The sequence below is a fragment of the Salmo salar genome, chromosome ssa12 (assembly GCF_905237065.1).
Source record: "Salmo salar chromosome ssa12, Ssal_v3.1, whole genome shotgun sequence".
Classification (NCBI taxonomy): Eukaryota; Metazoa; Chordata; class Actinopteri; order Salmoniformes; family Salmonidae; genus Salmo; species Salmo salar.
The window spans coordinates 62411487-62431486 of NC_059453.1; the positions used below are offsets into that span (position 1 = coordinate 62411487).

At 42.1% G+C, this 20000-nt stretch overlaps 1 protein-coding gene and 1 non-coding gene across 2 annotated transcripts in view; both read right to left on the reverse strand.

Moving 5' to 3' along the window:
• LOC106565464 (RNA-binding motif, single-stranded-interacting protein 2) overlaps positions 1-20000 on the reverse strand; it is a 61652-nt gene that overhangs the window by 18196 nt on the left and 23456 nt on the right. The window contains exons 2-4 of the mRNA XM_014132673.2: positions 18003-18163; positions 4599-4657; positions 3989-4080 (exon numbers count right to left, since the gene is read on the reverse strand). Of these exons, the coding sequence (XP_013988148.1) occupies positions 3989-4080; positions 4599-4657; positions 18003-18163 (312 nt within the window). The remainder of the gene's footprint in view (positions 1-3988; positions 4081-4598; positions 4658-18002; positions 18164-20000) is intronic.
• Positions 8795-8877, reverse strand: trnal-cag (transfer RNA leucine (anticodon CAG)). Its single transcript has one exon. It is a non-coding gene; the product is annotated as a tRNA-Leu (tRNA).

The window sequence follows — 20000 nt, forward strand, 5'->3', positions numbered from 1 at the left end:
CTTTGCAGCAATTCGACCATGAAGGCCTGATTCACAAAGTCTCCTCTGAACAGTTGATGTTGAGACGTGTCTGTTACTTGAACTCTGTGAAGCATTTGTTTGGGCTGCAATTTCTAAGGCTGGTAACTCTAATGAACTTATCCTCTGCAGCAGAGGTAACTCTGAGTCTTCCTTTCCTGTGGCGGTCCTCATGAGAGCCAGTTTCATCATAGCGCTTGATGGTTTTTGCGACTGCACTTGAAGAAACTTTCAAAGTTCTTGAAATGTTCAATATTGACTGGCCTTCATGTCTTAAAGTAATGATGGACTGTCGTTTCTCTTTGCTTATTTGAGCTGTTCTTGACATAATATGGAATTGGTCATTTACCAAATAGGGCTGTCTTCTGTATACCACCCCTACCTTGTCACAACACAACTGATTGGCTCAGACGCATTAAGGAAAGAAAACAAGGAACGCCTGTTAATTGAAATGCATTCCAGATGACTACCTCATGAAGCTGGTTGAGAGAATGCCAAGCGAGTGCAAAGCTGTCATCAAGGCAAAGGTTGGCTACTTTGAAGAAACTCAAGAGCAGCTAACCGATCGCTGCAGCTGTACATAGTCCATCTGTAAATTGCCCACCCAATCTACCTACCTCATCCCCATATTGTTTTTATTTATTTTTCTGCTCTTTTGCACACCAGTATCTCTACTTCCACATCATCATCTGCTCATTTATCACTCCAGTGTTAATCTGCTAAATTGTAATTACTTCGCTACTATGGCCTATTTATTGTCTACCTCCTCACACCATTTGCACACACTGTATATAGACTTTCTTTTTTTCTATTGTGTTATTGACTGTACGCTTGTTTATTCCATGTGTAACTCCGTGTTGTTGTTTGTGTCGCACTGCTTTGCTTTATCTTGGCCAGGTCGCGGTTGTAAATGAGAACTTGTTCTCAACTAGCTTACCTGGTTAAATAAAGGTTAAATAAAACATTTTAAATGATGTATCCTTTAATATAGAACACATGGATAATTCAATAAATCTAATTTTCAATAAATCTGTTTTTACACATAGGCTTGCTAAAGTGGCAAAATTCAGAATTTTGACAGTCCGTACACATTTTAAGGCATTACATGCTTTTGAGGAAAGATGTAAATGTATGTACATGTATTTTAAAAACTTTTTACGTGATGTTAAACATATTGGAATGTAGTTTTTTTCCCTTCGTCTGGGAACACACAGCAGCCTGAAACATGTCTCATTGCCACTCTGATTAGCCTGGCCTCCCACGTGATTTAGCTCCTTAACCAGGATTCAACGTGTCAAGAGGGAAAGGCCCATTTCTGGGATTTAAACCACATGGGTGGTTAAGGAGATACTTCCTTGTTATGCAACTTAGTGGCACTGTGAGCAGTCATATAGATATGACTGATTGAGGCAACCTTCTGTGATAAAGGATCAGAACAGAACAAGGCTTCGTTTGACCCTTTGTTTATAACTCAATTTGTCCATCTAATCCTGTTCTGCATGCGGGGCCAACATTTCTTAAAAGGCTCCTCTGACGCAGATACTCAAATGATGTTGGGACCACACCCAACCACAAATTAAATTGAATCTCTTCATTGCTCTCTCTCTATTTCTCCCCCTTTCCCCCTCATGCTCTCTCTTTCGCTCTCTCCCCTGGTAACCCACAACCCTTGAATATCTCAGTAATGTATTGGCACTACCCAGAGATAGTCAGAGATATATCATAAGATATTTTGTTCTAATAAAAAAAAATGTAAGACCATAACTACAACAACATTTTCAGCAACGGTTACAGAAGCTTTTAACCTGCTATGACTGTGATGTGTTTTTTTTTATCAACCTTGGTTGAATGCACTGACTGTAAGTTGCTAAGGACAAGAGAGCCAGCTAAATGACCAAAATGTAAAATGTAAAAATAAAAACTTGCAAAGAACACTGGGTAATATGTCACTGGGTAATTACAGTAATATGCTGTAATTGTAATTGGTACTGTACGTTAGATTACACTAACTGACTTGATACTGGTATTTAGATTACGGTAACATTTTTGGAACTGCAAAAAGGATTAGAGTATCTGTACTGTAAAATAAATTACAGTAACTTACTGGCAAATTACTACCAGTAAGTTACTGTACATTTTACAATAAATGTTTTACAGTGCATGTCCTGGTCAAGCCAGTCTGCCGAGCTGTTGTTCTTGTGTGTGCGTGTGTGTGCGCGAGTGTGTCTATGTACCAGGCAGGTGGTGCGTGAGGCTGACGGAAGTAAAGAGCAGTCTATTTCTATCACTTTCCATTGTTTCCCTGTCCGTAGCCAGCCAGCCTATAGCCATAGACACTCCTCTGTAGAGACGACTGACTGGCTGGGAGTTATGATAACGCTCAGCATGGCCCACACTTTTAAAGAACCAACACAATGGAAACATGACAACATGACCCACATTCAGTGGAAGGAGAAGGAAATAACCTAACCTAATGCCATAGTATTTGATTTCAGTTTCTGATTTAAAAAACACAGTTTTAAATCAGGAATGCACAAATCCTGTTGTCGCCAGTGCCAGAGAGTTATACCTGGATAACCTGATGACCTAAGCCCAGATCAGAAGGCCTGGCCATGATGCAGAAAAGCTCACCATAGCTCACAGGTCCAAATTGTCTTTTAACAGGGCACTCTCCTCTGTTTTGTCCACTACCAACTCCTCAGTTATACTGTTTGGGTAAGTTAGGCCCTTGTGTTCTAATACAATGAGTATTTGGATACAATATCTGGGTAGCAGGAGTGATTTGGTGGACCCTGATGTTCAGTTGCAATGGCTCGTCTGTCTTAATTCTGAAGTGAGTGAATTCATTCCATCTGTAGTAGTGAGGTGACTTGGGCCCTGTTGTTTGGGTGTGGACTGAGAGCAGGGCTGGAGCAGAGTGAATGAAGCCATATAGCGAATGCCCCGTGCCCAGACACTAACCCATGCAGGCACAGGGCAGCTCATTGTCCCCGGCCCATTGACGGCGGGTGCGGTGGCACACTCCCCAGGGCCCTCTCAATGGGGGGCCTGAGAGGCACAGAGGGATCAGCTTAATGGGCCCACAACAGCCCCTTTGACTGCAGACACCCACACAAAGAGCTCATAACAAGGCCCACAGCAGGGGCCGCTTAGCAGGACACACATACAGCCAGCCAGACAGAGGAGGAGGGAGAGAAAGGGATGGGTGGGTGGGGCAGGTAAAGGAGGAAGAGAGAGGAGTAGGGAGGGAGGGATAGATGGGCGGGGTAGTGAAGAGGTTGAGGAAAAGGAGGTTGAGATACTAAAAGAAGGAAGGGGAGAGAGAAGGAGGGGAAGGATAGGTGAGAGAGAGGGAGGGGAGAGGAAGGGTATGGGAGATGAAAAGGGGCAGAGGGAGATGGGAGAATAGAGGTGAATTGGAGAGAAGAGGAAGAGAGGGAAGAGGAGGAGAGACGACCAGTCCCATGTCATCTGACTGACTGCCGGTCTAATCCTGTGACCTCTTCACCCTCCCTCTCTGCCTGCCAGTCAGCTGCCAGCTAACGAAGGTAAACACACCTCTCCATAGCCTATGGCAGTTTGTCTTGAGACAGTGCCAAGAGGGCACTTACTGCCAATCAGGCCATAACAACATACAGTAAAATAGCTCACATTTGATACCACTGAGAATGTGGGAGGGAGTGTGTTTGCACGTACACTGCGTTATAGGAATGTCTATGCTATTTGTGGTTCAATATAGACACCAACTTGGCAGGACTAGCTGTCAATTCACCATCAAATCGAAGGAGATCCATCATCCAATCTTGGCAATAAAATAAAGAAAGTGAGGCAGGAAGGAGTCTAGCAGAATTGTAAAGAGTCACATTCAAGTAGATGTGATTGAACTCATAATACAAAATAATATAATAATAGATAATGTGTTACTGTGAATATGAAGAGTGTGTGGAGTTGATTTAAAGGAGTGTCTTACCTTGGCCATCTGAGCCTGGACCCCACTGGACTTCAGGGCGCTCACCGCTTTCTGGGCCGCTGCCGGACTGTCGAAGTCCACGAAGCCATAGCCTACACAACACATATACACACACATTTCCTTACAGTCATGAATGTGTACATCGTTTTCATGATTGATGAGTGAATTTGGCATTCAAAACGGTTGTTAGAGAAATTACAGGTGCTTGAAGTCTAAAGACATTCCGTGAAATTACAAGAGCTTAGTGCATGCCACAAAAGCCCACCAGTCCCGGTACGACATATTTATGGCCTTCTACGGCTGTTGTTTTTTGTCCTACCGACCGTGTGCTTCCACAGCATGTTTAACCAATGCCACTCTGTGGATGTGGCTTCATGAACTTCATGAATACAGTGTAGCAATAGACCTGTAACCAGACTAACACTATAAAAATGATTTCATATAGACTAATACAGTCTAATATTGTACAATGCAGCTGTGATCAAGTTTTGAAGTCCATAGGTCCATGATCTTGTTTAAGGAGACAACACAACACTATGATCTTTCCAGGTTAAATGTCAGTGGCATCTGTGTCACGAACCAAACAACTTGTTGAACTCTGAACTCTCACCTTTGCACTTGTTGGTGGTTTTGTCCAGGATTGCCTTCGTGGACACAATCTTCCCATATCTTCAAAACCAAAACACAAAAACATGACATCAGACCATGTGCGGAGGAGGTGACTATCGGACATTACCTGGAAGCTCTCTTACATTTAGACACAAACACTTCCTTCAGCTGAGTAATTACACACACACACACACACACACACACACACACACACACACACACACACACACACACACACACACACACACACACACACACACACACACACACACACACACACACACACGCACCCATGCACACACCTATTCCCAAGGCTGTGGTTAAGGTGTAAACATGAACCATACACGCTCTTCGACTCAATTGTGCTTTTTTAGTGTGATCTCTACTGGTGCAGAAACACACTTGTCTGTTCTCTCACCCCTCCTCCTCTTTGTCTGTGGGGTTGAGAGGTGGAGTGGTGATGGAGGGGGTGTACAGTAACTGTGTTCCCTGGTGTTGTTTTCAGCTGGCAGGAGAAAGAGCCCCAGGGCCAAAAACAATTTGTTCTGGGCTTGTCTTTATCCCTGCCTGTTCGCTCTGATTCCTCAAAATACACACACACAGGTGCTTTTAGCAAAGCAGTTGCTTTCAAGTGTATTGGGTTGCACAAAAACAGTCAGTGGGAAGCCAGAAGTTAAGTACAATTCCATTTCAATTTACTGTGGAGCTGGGCAGGACGGTTGGTCCTTATATATATTGAATTTCTTTTTTAACCTTTATTACACCGCCTAACAAGCAAAGTATGACATGTGTTCTACCCTCTTCTGTCTTTGAGTCTCTAGTGACTCTTGTCAAGGAGTGACGGGGAATTCGAGACAGAATATCTAAAGGATCGTATTATTAATTAAACAGACACACTTCCTTTCTGCTTACCTCATGTCAAAATAAATGAACCCTAGAAGTTCTACATTTTTTTGTTCACATATGGAGCATGTGCAGGACTTTTATTTTGAGTAGTTAACCAGCCTTATCAGACGGTGTGTTCATGGTTCTCACATGTGAGGTGCAAAGGGAAGTGGACACTGGCGCTACCTCGCTCTGCTATGAGCAATAAGGTGCATGAATTGAGGAGCAAACTGAAGTGAAGAGGAAATTCAGAAACTCTTGGAGGGTAGTGGAAGCTGATAAATGGGGTTCTTTAGCCTATTGTTAAAAAATAAAAACTAGCCCATGCTTCATCTGGTTTTAAAATTGCAGACAGCAAAATGAAAAAGGCTTTTATATATTTCAAAATGCCCCCATCCTTAACAGCTTCTACCCTGAAGCCATAAGACTGCTGAACAATTCATCAAATGGCCACTCGGACTCTTTGTTTTTACACTGCTGCTATTCGCTGTTTATTATCTATGCATAGTCACTTTATCCCTACCTACATGTACAAATTACCTCAACTAACCTGTACCCCCGCACATTGACTTGGTACCGGTAGCCTCATTATTGTTATTTTATGATGTTACTTTTTGTTCTTTTTTTTTTACCTTTGTTTATTTAGTAAATATTTTCTTAACACTATTTTCTTAAAACTGCATTGTTGGTTAAGGGTTTGCAAGTAAGCATTTCACGGTAAGGTCTACACCTCGTGTTTTCGGAGGAGAATGTGACAAATAAAATTTGATTTGATTTGTTCAGGAACCAATCAGAATGGAAATACAAGTCAAAACATGGTTTAATTGGTAAATGACTTGCAAAAAATCTGACTAATAGCCAAGCTGTATGTCATTTTAAAATGTATAAAAGCTTCGGTCATTTTTCATTTGTAAAATCCAGATGAAGATTAACAAATTGGTTTTACCTTTAACCTGTTGGGGCTAGGGGGCAGTATTGAGAATTTTGAAAGAAATATGTGCCCATTTTTAACTGCCTCCTACACCAACTCAGAAGCTAGGATATGCATATTATTAACAGATAGAAAACACTCTGAATTTTCTAAAACTGTTTGAATGGTGTCTGTAAGTATAACAAAACTCATATGGCAGGCAAAAACCTGAGAAAAATACAACCAGGAAATTAGAATTTTGTGGCTGTACTATTTTTGAGTCATTGCTAATAGATCACACAGTGACAAAGGATTCATTTCGCACTTCCTACGGGTTCCACTAGATGTCAACGATCTTTATAAAGTTGTTTGAAGCGTCTATGATGAACAGAGACCGGATGACAAGGAAGAGAAGTTGACGTCCCTGGGATGTCGTCACTTCATTATTGCACGCACCTGCGCGTTCATGTGAGTTCATGTGAGGCGAGACATTTTTCCAAAAAGTTTTTCAAGACACAGGAGAGGTCGGGTTGAAACATTACTGATGTTTCACGTTAAAAATGGCACTAAAGATTGATGCTAAACAACGTTTGACATGTTTGAACGAACGTAAATAGATTTTTTTTTTACTTTTCGTCGTGACTCCCCCCCCCGCCCTACTTTTGAGTAGCCTACCGAAGCGCTAACATGGAACAACTTGGAGTTATTTAGTTATTTGGACATAAATTATGAACTTTGTCGAAAGAAACCACATTTGTTGTGGACCTGGGATTCCTGGAAGTGCCAATGGATGAAGATAATCAAAGGTAAGGGATTATTGACAATAGTATTATTGATATTAGATGGTTACAAGATGGTGCTAACCTGTATATCCTAGCCTATTGTTCTTAGCACAGCACCCCGTTTATTGCAAAGTGTGATTTCCCAGTAAAGTTATTTTGAAATCTGGCAATGCAGTAGCATTTACGAAATGTTAAACTATAATTCTTTGAATGACAATATTATAATTTACCAATGTTTTCGAATAGTAATTTTGTAAATTGTAACGTTGATTCATCGGAAGCATTTGAGGGGAAAAAAATTCTGAATTTCACCGCTACTGTAAAATGCTATTTTTGGATATAAATATGAACTTGATGGAACAAAAAATGCATGTATTGTATAACATAATGTCCTAGGAGTGTCATCTGAGGAAGATTGTCAAAGGTTAGTGCATAATTTTAGCTTTAGCTGGTTATCTGCTTTTGGTGACGCCGGTCTTTGAATTGACAAAACATTACACACAGCTATTTTCAATGTACTCTCCTAACATAACCTAACTTTATGCTTTCGGCTGTAAAGCCTCTTTGAAATCGTACAATGTGGTTGGATTTAGGAGATGTTTATCTTTCAAATGGTGAAAAATAGTTGATTGTTTGAGAAATTGAAATTATTAGATTCTTGCAGTTTTGAATTTCCCGCCATGGTCTCTTGACAATAAATCCCAATACCGGGATAAGATCCCCAACATTTATCAACTTCCACTGTTCTCCAAGAGTTGCTGAATTTTCTCTTCAATTTCACAAGTGAGGTGAAATGACACAAAGACTTTGCCACGGACACGAAACAAAGATACAAATGTAGCAACTTTGCTACCAAACCCATAGGAACAACTAGAATTTGACCATTCAATGTATTATCTGGGTGAATATTTTTCTAAGTGCACTGGGGCTACTAAATATTAACAAGCATAGGCTTACGCAACTTACATTTTAGCAATTTAGAGGCCTGAATGCATGGTTCTCCTTAGCACAGTAGGTAGCATATGGGGCTTGTAATGCCAGGATAGTGGGTTCGATTCCCAGGACCACCTATATGTAAAAATGCATGCATGCATGACTGTAAGTCACTTTGGATGAAAGTGTCTGCAAAATGGAAAAATATATATATATAATTACACACCATCTGTCCTGTATAGCCATCTGATAGTATAGATTCTTACAACTGTTAAATAGGCTATAACAAAACCTTTGTTTCTGGTGGTGCTCTTGTGCCAGGAAGGGTCCCCGAAATGGACAGAAATATTGTCGAGAAAGGGGCACACTTTCCCACACCAATGAGCAAAAGTATATTGTTGTCTAAAACTAATAATTTGTGTGGTTTCATGAGAAAATTAACATGATATATATGTACCATGCAGCCAAAATTAAAGCCAACATTTGATGTTTAGTAAAACAGTTTAAATTAGAACATAAATGTCTACTGGAACAAAATAATATTAATAAAGCTCACATAATAACATACAAAACAGTGTTGAGCAATCTAGTCTAGAATAGGAAAGTTAAAGTACTGCTTAGTAGAGTTGTAGTATGCGGAGTAACTTTAAAGCACAATGGTATACACGGTATAAGAAATAAAATGAATGTCAGAAGTGGGATTGGAACCCACGCCTCCAGGGGAGACTGCGACCTGAACGCAGTGCCTTAGACTGCTCGGCCATCCTGACTTCTGCTAGGGAGAGAGAGAGGTCCTGCCCGCCACTGTCTCTGTGTAATGCAGTCAACAAGGGGGGCTGGTGTTCTATTGGCTGACCCTGACAGAGCACCGGGGCTGAGTGTACACTGTAACCTGATCTCTCTCTCTCTCTCTCTCTCTCTCTCTCTCTCTCTCTCTCTCTCTCTCTCTCTCTCTCTCTCTCTCTCTCTCTCTCTCTCTCTCTCTCGCTTCTCTCTTCTCACTCTCCCCTGCTCCACTAAAGCCTGGCTGTTAGCATTAACATCCCCACATGGAGTAAGATTGTTAGCCCTAAGCACTGACACAGAGGCAGATTTGCTTTCATTCCTCTGTTGGTTAACCTCTCTGGGCCAGTGGGACGCTTGCGTCCCACCCTAATCAACAGCCAGTGGAATCGCGTCACGCTAAATGCAAAATCTCATGAATGCTATAACTTCAATTTCTCAAACATATGACTATTTTACACCGTTTTATAGATACACCTCTCTTGAATCGAACCACGTTGTCCGATTTCAAAAAGGCTTTACAGCAAAAGCAAAACATTAGATTATGTCAGCAGAGTACCCAGCCAGAAATAATCACACAGCCATTTTCAAAGCAACTAGCATGCATCACAAATACCCAAAACACAGCTAAATGCAGCACTAACCTTTGACAACCTTCATCAGATGACACTCCTAGGACATCATGTTACACAACACATGCATTTTTTGTTCGATAAAGTTCATATTTATATATAAAAACAGCATTTTACATCGGCGCATATCGTTCAGAAAATCTTTTGCCTCAAATGCTTCCGGTTTATTAGCGCTCCAATTTACAAAATTACTATTCGAAAACATTGTCAAAATGTAATATTGTCATTCAAAGACTTATAGATTATCATGTCTTGAATGCCATCTCTTTGCCAGATTTAAAAATAACTTTACTGGGAAATCACACTTTGCAATAAACGACGTGGTATGCCCAGAAAAATAGTCTAGGCTATACATGTTTTGAGCCATCTTGGAACGATCAACCATCAAAAATACTATTGTAAATAATCCCTTACCTTTGATTATCTTTATCAGAAGGCATAACAAATGTAGTTTTGTTCAAAAAAGTTAATAATTTATGTCCCAATAGCGTTAGCGCGCTCCGAAGGCTAGTGAAAATGTACTGTCTGCGTCTGACTTGTCGTCAGGAATGAGCAAAAGAAATATATTTAAGTTCGTTCAAACATGTCAAACGTTGTATAACATAAATCTTTAGGGGCTTTTTCAACCAGGGCTTCAATAATATTCCATTGGGATGGTTGCATTGTCTTTCAAAACGTTTCGAAAAGGGAGAGTACCCATGGGCGCCGACGTCACAATGGTAATGGCCCATTTCCTGTGACCAAGGTAAACATCCTCTCTTTCAGTCAATTTTGATGGTGGGAGACTCAAAACACTTTGTAAAGACTGGGGACATCTAGTGGAAGCTTTAGGAAGTGCTAAATGAATCGCAAGCCACTGTGTGTTTCAATGGCAAATGTTTGAAGTGATATCCACACATCAGATTTCAGTTTCCTGTCAGGATTTGTCTCAGCGTTTTGACTGCCATATGAGTTCTGTTATACTCACAGACACCATTCAAACAGTTTTAGAAACTTTAGGGTGTTTTCTATCCAAAGCCAATAATGATATGCATATTCTAGTTACTGGGCAGGAGTAGTAACCAGATTAAATCGGGTACGTTTTTTATCCAGCCGTGTCAATACTGCCCCCTAGCCCTAACAGGATAAAATTATGGTAAGGATTAGGAGTTGGGGTAATCTGATCCTAGATCTGTGAATAGGGAGACATTTTTACCTTTAGCCATATGTCCACAACCATACAAAAACACTCAATACCGACTTATTGGTGAACAGACAGCTGTAGGATCTTAATTTGAGCCAGTTTGTTACAGCAATCCTGCAGCAGCAATGGACATGTTTGTAGGGGTTGATATATTTTTTGTAAGGAAAAATCAAGTACACTACAAGTTTTAAATGTCCTGCATTGCAGGAAAGTTAACCTGCAACAGGGTGATTAAATTAAGATCCTACATCTGTATGCTCTTCGCCATATGAGTGTGGATAAGCCAGTGGAAGACTGTTCAAGGTGTGCAATATGCTATTATTTCCAGATCCTATTCCCATAGGGCGGCACTCAATTGGCCCAGCGTCTTCTGGGTTAGGGGAGAATTTGGCCGGGGTAGGCCGTCATTGTAAAATAAGACTTGCCTAGTTAAATAAAGGTTAAATAAATATTATATATATTTATCTTTTTAAACCCTACTGTATACTGTACGTGACAGGCAGCATGGCTCAGCTGTTGATAGGAAAGCTATATGTTAATCAAACAGATAGTAAATGATGCACACTCACACATAGCCAATACTGCAAGTAAAGAAAATCATATTACTATTAATTATATTGCATGGTTAAAGGCTCTGATTTTTGGGATACATTAATCCACATAAAGCCAGATTTCCATTCCTCCTTTGATATCCTCATATTACATGAATGGACTTGGAGTGCCTCATCCCATACACTGCTGCAATAACCACGTATCAAACTGTAAAACAAACATAACTGTCATTTGAATTAGAGCATTACAAGAGTGTTACATAAAGAGACTGTGTGTGTGTGAGAGAGAGAGAGAGAAATGGCTTGTGTTGTTGTTGACAAAGTCAGGCATTCTGTCGAACAGTTGAAAGGTTGTGAGGTGGTAACTCTCTGACCTTCCTCCTACCTCTACTTCATCAACAGTTGTTGTAAAGGGTGTGAGTAGTTGGTAGGGAGGGGACGATAGGGGGGAAGAAAGTCTTAGCCGTCAACTCTGACCCACTTACAAGCCTGTGGCATTCTTTTCCCAGCATGCCATGATATTCTTTTCCAAGTCAATTAAGTTTCCCCTCACTGGTTGGCCTTCTTCTCAGTCAATCCCCCCCCCCCCACCAACATCCCCTTCTCCAACCCATATTACACAAATTCACCCATCCCTCTCCAACTTGATGTCAAACTCCAGTCTTTTCCCTGTTAAGTCCCTGGTTCTGTTTTAAATAGCCGTAAAAAAGTATTCATCATTTCTAGGTCACTCATCCAAACAACGAGATCAGGATGCATCCACACTGGTCCCTACTAACAGAGGATGTGTCTGCGTCCAAATGATCTCTTCTTTCCAAAGTGTGCACTTGTATACTTCCCTTCAATAATTTGAAAGGAAATATGGTGGAAACTCTCACTAGCCCATGCCTCCACCAATACAACGCTTTTAAGATGAAATATAAATAATTGGGATGCACCCAGTGTGTGTCCACATTGTTGATTCTGTGTCCCAGTCTCCCGTGCCTGACCCCCTACCTCCTGTAAACCCCAGTCCATTAGCCCCCACTACTTCCTCAGAAGGTATGGGGTAATAGTAGAATGGAGTGGTTTGCTGGTGCCTGGGCTGGATGTTATGGTGTGTGTGCCCATTATGCATGCCCTTGATGCTTCTGGCCATGGTTCCTAATGTATCCATCTTTCCTGATTGTTCATTCAACACTACAACACATTCATCTCCAGGCTTGCTGAATGGTAACAATCTTTAAAAAAAAAACGATAATTTTTCCCCCCCAATTGGTAGTTACAGTCTTGTTTCATCGCTGCAACTCCCGTACAGACTCGGGAGAGGAGAAGATCGAGAGCCGCGCGTCCTCCAAAACACAACCCAACCAAGCCGCACTGCTTCTTGTCACAATACCCACTTATAACCCGGAAGCCAGCAGCACCAATGCGTCGGAGGAAACACCATGCACCTGGTGACCGTGTCAGCGTGCACTGCACCTGGCCCGCCACAGGAGTCGCTAGTGTGCTATTTTTTCCCAGTCTCTGTTTTTTCCTAGCCCTTCTGGTTTTGACCCTTGCCTGTCCTGATGCCGAATCCGCCTGCCTGACCACTCTGCCTGATCTGACCTCGAGCCTGCCTATCCACTTGTACTGTTTGGACTCGGAACTGATCACTGAACCCCTGCCTGTCCTGACCTCAAGCCTGCCTATCGCCTGGTACTGTTTGGACTCTGACCTGGTTTATGAACTCTCGCCTGTCCCCGACCTGCCTTTTGCCGACCCCTTTTGGTGTAATAAATATCGGAGCTCAACCATCTGCCTCCTGTGTCTGCATTTGGGTCTCGCCTTGTGCCCTTATAGCACTATATAGGGCAGGCCTGGCATTACGTGATTTTAGGGGCAAGGCCATTTGGCCTTCAAGAGGTGCCCAATCTGCCAAGGCCACCTGCTAGGGCACCAAGGCCATTAACCAAAACAGCCAATTAAATTGATTTGAAAAAATGAAAAACACTAGCTATTCTGTTAAGAAAAACACAAGTCTATGTAAATGTGGATAAATAATTAGCCTACATGTCAAAGTCTATGATTGGCTACAATCTGTCTTATCCAGACCAATGCTGACGGGAGGGAGGCACCAGAAAATGTAGCCAAACTTTAATGCGACTTTTAATTACACACACATACATATATGTGACTAGTTTCAGGAAACTAGGCATATGTCGCAAGTCACAACTTCACAGGAGAGGCATTTTTTTATTTAAAAAAAAAACGTTTGTTTGGCAGAAATGCCTTTTGGAACATTTGAACTTTCATGTGCCTTAATAAGAAACTTGTACGCCAACTGTAAATACCAATAAAGTTGTTAAATTACAAGCCTAGTTGGTTTAGCCACAAAAAAAGACAGGAACCTTCCTACTAGCCATGATTGGCTGAGATAATGAATAGATTGGACATGCCGAGAGATGAGTTTCAGATTGGTCTGCCGTGTAGCATCTTCTGTCTATAAAATGAGCTGCTCGTTATGTGTAGATAATCCTTTCTACTGCATTTTTTTTTTCGGGCAACGGTGGCATCTGTGACGAGAGGGTAGAAAGATCGGATTCTTATGGCATTGCACACGATCAGTATGAACCAGAGTGACTTGACACAACAGGCCAAGCAAGCTGTACAAACAAAATGGAAAAGACACAGGACGTCTTATTTAATGAAAGGGGTTGCAATAGGCCGTGAAGCGTTCATCCATGTATACGGATAAGAGTCTAGCTAGAGTTTCAGATATAATACTTTACTAATTTTAGCAGAAAGTTGTTTTCATTACAAGCTAAAGCTAGCTAACATTGAACCAATTTTGGTTAACTTTAGCTAGCTATAACAATCGGTTTGTATTGCTAGAACTCTATGGATTAGGATTATGGTTAATCTTTAGTTATATAGCTCAACAAAGACTCCACTTCGCTAGATTATTACATGACACATCAAGTTAGCCAGGTGCGTCTGACGGTGATTACAGCTATCTATTGTATAAAAATGCAAAAATATTTGTATCTGGAATTTGTCTTTCAGCATCAGTAGGACACGCCTGACTCTTCTCCACCAGTCATACATGGAGAATGGTCTAATGCCTCCCATCAAAAAGAGAGCTGGCCCAAGCAAGCACAGGTTACACCTGAAGCATGAGGACTTGCAGCGAGTTGTGAACTTCATCAAAACTACGCAGAGGATATTGCAATAGTATTACCAGGACGCCACGAAGGACACAAAAACTTTGGTGGAAAGCTGCTGCCATCTCATGTGACAAAAGCAGCAATGTGGAATCTCTACAAGGAATCGATGACACCACTTGGTATGTAAAGCATAAACAACACGTTTTGATTATTCAATTGACCTCCAACATGATTGGCACTACTTTTATTGATCTCACATTATTTATTTATTTTTCGAAGGTACGTGTAGTTGTGCTGTCTTCCTTCAGGAATCTGTGGAGAAAATTGCTGCTCCACATCTCAAGCACAAATGTTAATTTATCTTAATGTTCTTTTGTTGTTTGCAGATGCACTACCCTTCTGACCCTATGCAGCCAGGTCCCATCTAGTTTTTAACTCATTGCAGGTGTAGCTTGTTTGGTGTCTGCTGTGAAGGAATACCACAACAAATCAACTGCTTGATTGATGAAGGCATGTCATCCAGCAAAGGCAGCAGCGCAGTCATCAACTACATGCACCATTTCTTCACCAACTACGGAGTTTGGGAAACACGTGTTGACCTGAATTGTGATAACTGCAGTGACCAGAACAAGATTGTGCTGCTCCACCACAGTCTGGACCTTCACTTCCTGATCACAGGCCACATCAAGTTTGCCCCCGACTGGTGCTTCGGCCTCATCAAGCAGCACTTCAGAAAGACCAGAGTGAACACTTTGTCTGAGATTTCTGATGTTGTGAAGGACAGCACTGTGACAGGGGTCAACATCCCACAGCTGGTTGGACTGGAGGATGGTACGGTGCTGGTGGAAAGCTATGGCTGCCAACAATACCTGACTACGTACTTCAGGCCACTGCCACAGATCAAGCAGTATCAGCACTTCAGGTGAACATAATTTTCATTGCATTGTATGAGGTTATTCTTCTTATATAAACTTGGGAGGATAATTGATGTTATGCAAGGTTGTAATTTTTTTGTGTTATTTCCTGTTTTACAGCTTCGATTCTCTGGAGCCTGGTATTGTTGTCGCCAAGTAGCCTTCGGACTCAGTTGGGACCAGGTTTCAGCTGCTGCGCAACGCTGACATCCTTCCTCCCATAGATGGTCTGCCTGTACAAGCACCACCTGGACTGGACAAAGCTAGACAAATTTACGGCATACTGCCATGTGCGTATTGCTGCACGTATAAAGTGAAGAAATAGCCTAATACTTTATCAACATTTTAAGCTAAACGTTCTGATCTGTTACATCAGTCTCATTGATTTTAAACGGTTTTTTTTATGTACTGTGGATGTATTAATTTGGGATCTATTGTCCCAGAGTCTGTTTGGAATATTTATTCCTCGGACAGAATGACAAGCTGACCAATAGATTAGGTCAACATTTGTACTATGGGGGATAGTAGATTGACTAAAGCTAGCTCCCTTTGCTGTTTGTTACTCGTCTTGTTGGCTGACGAAAAGTAAACGTGGACAGTTATTCTAACATCTTCAAAATGCGCCTTGGAATTCGATAAGAAGGACGCACGCCATTGCATCCCCGATGGGTCTGTTTTCACTAGTAGCCTACTTCAGGGCTGCGATGCCCGTGAGAATGACCCAATTACGTAACGGGCATTGGCTAATAAGAATTGAGGTATCTGAGAGAGCCATGTGAGTGAGAGAGAATTTTAATTATTATAATCAGCCGAAGGGCACAACGGACACTTTGGCCGCAAGGCATGGATCTTTTTAGGGGGCATTACGGCCAGGGGGCAGTGACGGTCAAGGTAGTACATGCTGCTGGGAAATTAAAGGCCTGATATAGCAAATATGATGTCATTTGGGACACATCCTAGGTATTTTGATGGCCAAGATGATCATAGAGTCCTCCTCTAACCTCGCTCCCACTCCACAGGAGCTTAAGTATATGTTTGAGTGAGAGAGAGAGAGAGAGAGAGAATTATAAGTGTGTGTTGTTTGTAGGCGTTGACTTGTTGGGTGTGGGTTTTGATTTTCCTCTTCCCTCCCTCCCTCCAACCTCTATTTATTTTCTTCTCTGTTTCTATCTGTGTTTAATCCCCTGTTTTTTTCTTCACACACATTTCAAATGGACAGATACATACTTGCTAAAAACTGATTCAAATTCTTCATTTGGACTGGAGTGAATACAGTTGTTTCCCGGGGGCAGGGTTGGGGAGAAACTGATTACATGTAATCAATGAAGTAATCTGATTACAAAAAAACTAACTAATCAGTTACGTTACCAGCAAATATATTGTAATCAGATTTGATACTTTTGAAAAAACTATATAATTACTTCTTGAATTACTTTTAAATTCAGAAAGGATGTACATTGACACCTTTCTGTTTTCTCAATGACATTCAACAAATCATTGAAAAAAGGCACAAGTTTAAGTTTGTTCCACCTAGGTGAGTCTGACCACAAGTCAGAGACTACTACGATTACACAAAAATGCATTTGATGGATCCTTTTTGTCTTCTTTTAATGCCGCTTAAGGGGAAAGTAATCCCAAAGTAACTGTAATCAGACTACGTTACTGAGTTTGGGTAATCCAAAAGTTACGTTACTGATTACAATTTCATAGGTAACTAGTAACTGATTACATTTAGAAAGTAACCTAGGTATCAATTCTATGAAACTCCCACTTGATTACGTTCGACGTTCATAGTGTATACATGTAAATGACGTGATTATAAAGAATAGCTTGTTATGAAGTTAACATCCATGCCCTTCCAACTCTGCCCAAGGCTGAACAGCACCACCCAAACTGTAGCACTGCTGCTGACACTAGCCTTTTACTTTCAGCACTTATATTGTGAGTCTGTAATGTGCATTGTACCTGAAACAATTGACGGCCTTGGTCAGTGCATGTGTCAGGGGCAACTTTCACCAAATGTGACATGGCAGCCCTGAGAGTAAGCAATATCCAGCCACAATCCTTGTCGCACCACGTGTAGGTTGTATTGCCAACCATAATGCAGCAAAGTCAACGAGTTCTGAGCTGAGGGTAGGCTTACTGAATATGGTAATAACTGTAGCCACTTTGTGGCAAAGCAGCACCTGTTGAAAAGCTCCAGGTAGAAGTCACCCGTGGACACAGATCTAGGATCAGCTTCCTGCTCCCATCCTAACCCTAACCACCAGGATGAAAATACAAAAATTATCTTAGATAATGTGTCTAAGGGGCTATTTCACCATACTCCTAACCTAAATGTGTGTTTGTGTGTGTGTATATCAGGGGGTTAGGTACAGCAGAAGACACTTTTTCCATTTTGTAAGGATTAATAAAGTACTCTTCTTCTACATCAGCGTCTAGGGCAGGGGTGTCAAACTAATTATATGGAGGGCCTGGTGCCTGCTGGTTTTTGGTTTTTCCTTTCAATTAAGACCTAGACAACCAGGTGAGAGGAGTTCCTTACTAATAAGTGACCTTAATTCATCCATCACGTGCAAGGAAGGCGTGAAACCCCGCAGACACTCAGCCCTCTGTGGAATGGGTCTGACAAATGTGGTCTAGGGGAAACTTCACCCTACCCGTGTAAACGAAGGCAGACAATGAGGAGGAGAAGAAGACTTACGGCTGGCATAGCTTGACCAGGTCCTGGTCTGTGGTCCCGGGGTGAAGACCGCGGATGTACAGGTTAGTTTTACTCAGTTGTTCCCCTCCCCCGCCACTGTTGTTGCTGTTGGTGTTAGGACTGGGGGGTGCCATCTGGTGGCCGGAGGACACATAGGCCTGCTGGAAACAGAGAGACAATTACATAGGACACATACGCATGCTGAGAACACGGAGAGAGAGAGAGATGGAGAGAGAGAGAGGGAGAGAGAGACGGTTATATAGGACACATACGTATGCTGAAAACATAAGAGAGAGGGAGAGGGAGAGAGAGACAGTTACAAGTCAGGGGTATTCAAATCCGAGCCTGGAGGTCAGACGTACTACTGGTTTTCTGTTCTACCTGATACTTGCACCCACCTGGTGTCCCAGGTCTAAATCATTCCTTAATTAGAGGGGAAGAATGAAAATCACCAATGGAACTGGCTTTGAGGTCCTGATTTGAATATGCTTGTTATATATCATATATCTATTTCATGAAGGCACTAACGCTCCTCAGGTCTTCTGCTGGACCACAAAGATGATAAACGATTTAAAGTTATGATTTTGGAATTGGAGAATCTAATAAAAGGGTCGGAGCGGGAGTTGAAGGTTCCCCTCTTTCTAGGTGGTTAGGAATATGTGTGGGTGTGTATTCAGTTCAGGTACCTTTTTATTTAATTTTAGGTTACTTTTACCCCTTTTCCTCCCCAATTTCATGGTATCCAATTGGTAGTTACAGTCTTGTCTCATCGCTGCAACTCCCGTACTGACTCGGGAGAGGGGAACTTCGAGAGCCGTGCGTCCTTCGAAACACAACCCAACCAAGCCGCACTGCTTCTTGTCACAACACCCACTTAACCCGGAAGCCAGCAGCACCAAAGGTTGGAGGAAGCACAGTGCACCATGGCGACCGTGTCAGCGTGCACTGCGTCCGGCCCACCACAGGAGACGCTAGTGCACGATGGGACAAGGACATCCCCGCTGGCCAAACCCTCCACTAAACCGGACGAAGCTGGGCCAATTGTACGCCGCCCCATGGGTCTCCCGGGTTGCGGACGGCTGTGACAGAGCCTGGATTCGAACCCAGAATCTCTAGTGGCACAGCTAGCACTGCGATGCAGTGCCTTAGACCACCGCGCCACACGGGAGACCAGTTCAGCTACTTTACATTTTCATAAATTATTCATAGCATGCTTTTAATTGTTATAGCTGTTACCGTTCAAAAGAACTAAAACTCAAACCCCGATTTTTAGCAAAGACAAATGGTGGGTCAAGTGAAAGGCAATTGTGTGAGAGCAGCGTAAAACGATAGCACACAGCCTTCATGTCAAAATTCACCAATACTGCATTCTGAAGTGAACGTGGGGCCTCTTCGCTGCCTAGGGCATATTGGGAAAAACAGGCCTCTTTCTGCTTACTCCATATTGGGCAACTGCTCCTTTTTTCTCTATCAATTTCTAAACCGCGGAAAATTCCTCGGCTTTGCATAGCGAAACCCAATGATTCAAAGAACAACATACACCAATATTTGGTTAGTTTGATGGCGCTGAATTCTCTGGCGTGTGTAAACACTTTTTCCCCTTTTGTTCTTTGTGAGAAGACATGAGCTGTCTTTTCTCCCATACCACACTCTGTGTATAAAGGGAATGCTTCAAAACACAACACAAACATCCGGTCGGGCCTATTCCACAACTCCACAACACCCACAGGTTCAACTCAGTTGTTTAGACATTTCCCTCTCCCCCTAAGTCAATTGTGTCCTCAACAATACAGCATAGCTAACCTTTGCTCGACTCCCTAAAAAGGTGCCAAAATAGTAAACAATTAAAACTGTGAGGTCAGCTCAGTCCAAAATAGGTCCAAGGTCCGTACATTCATGAGCACTGTGGTTACATATGTCACAGCAGAGGGGAAACGAGGAGACAGGAGAGCTCCCAGCAATGATTAACAAAACACTCTTTTGGGAAGAGTTCTCCGT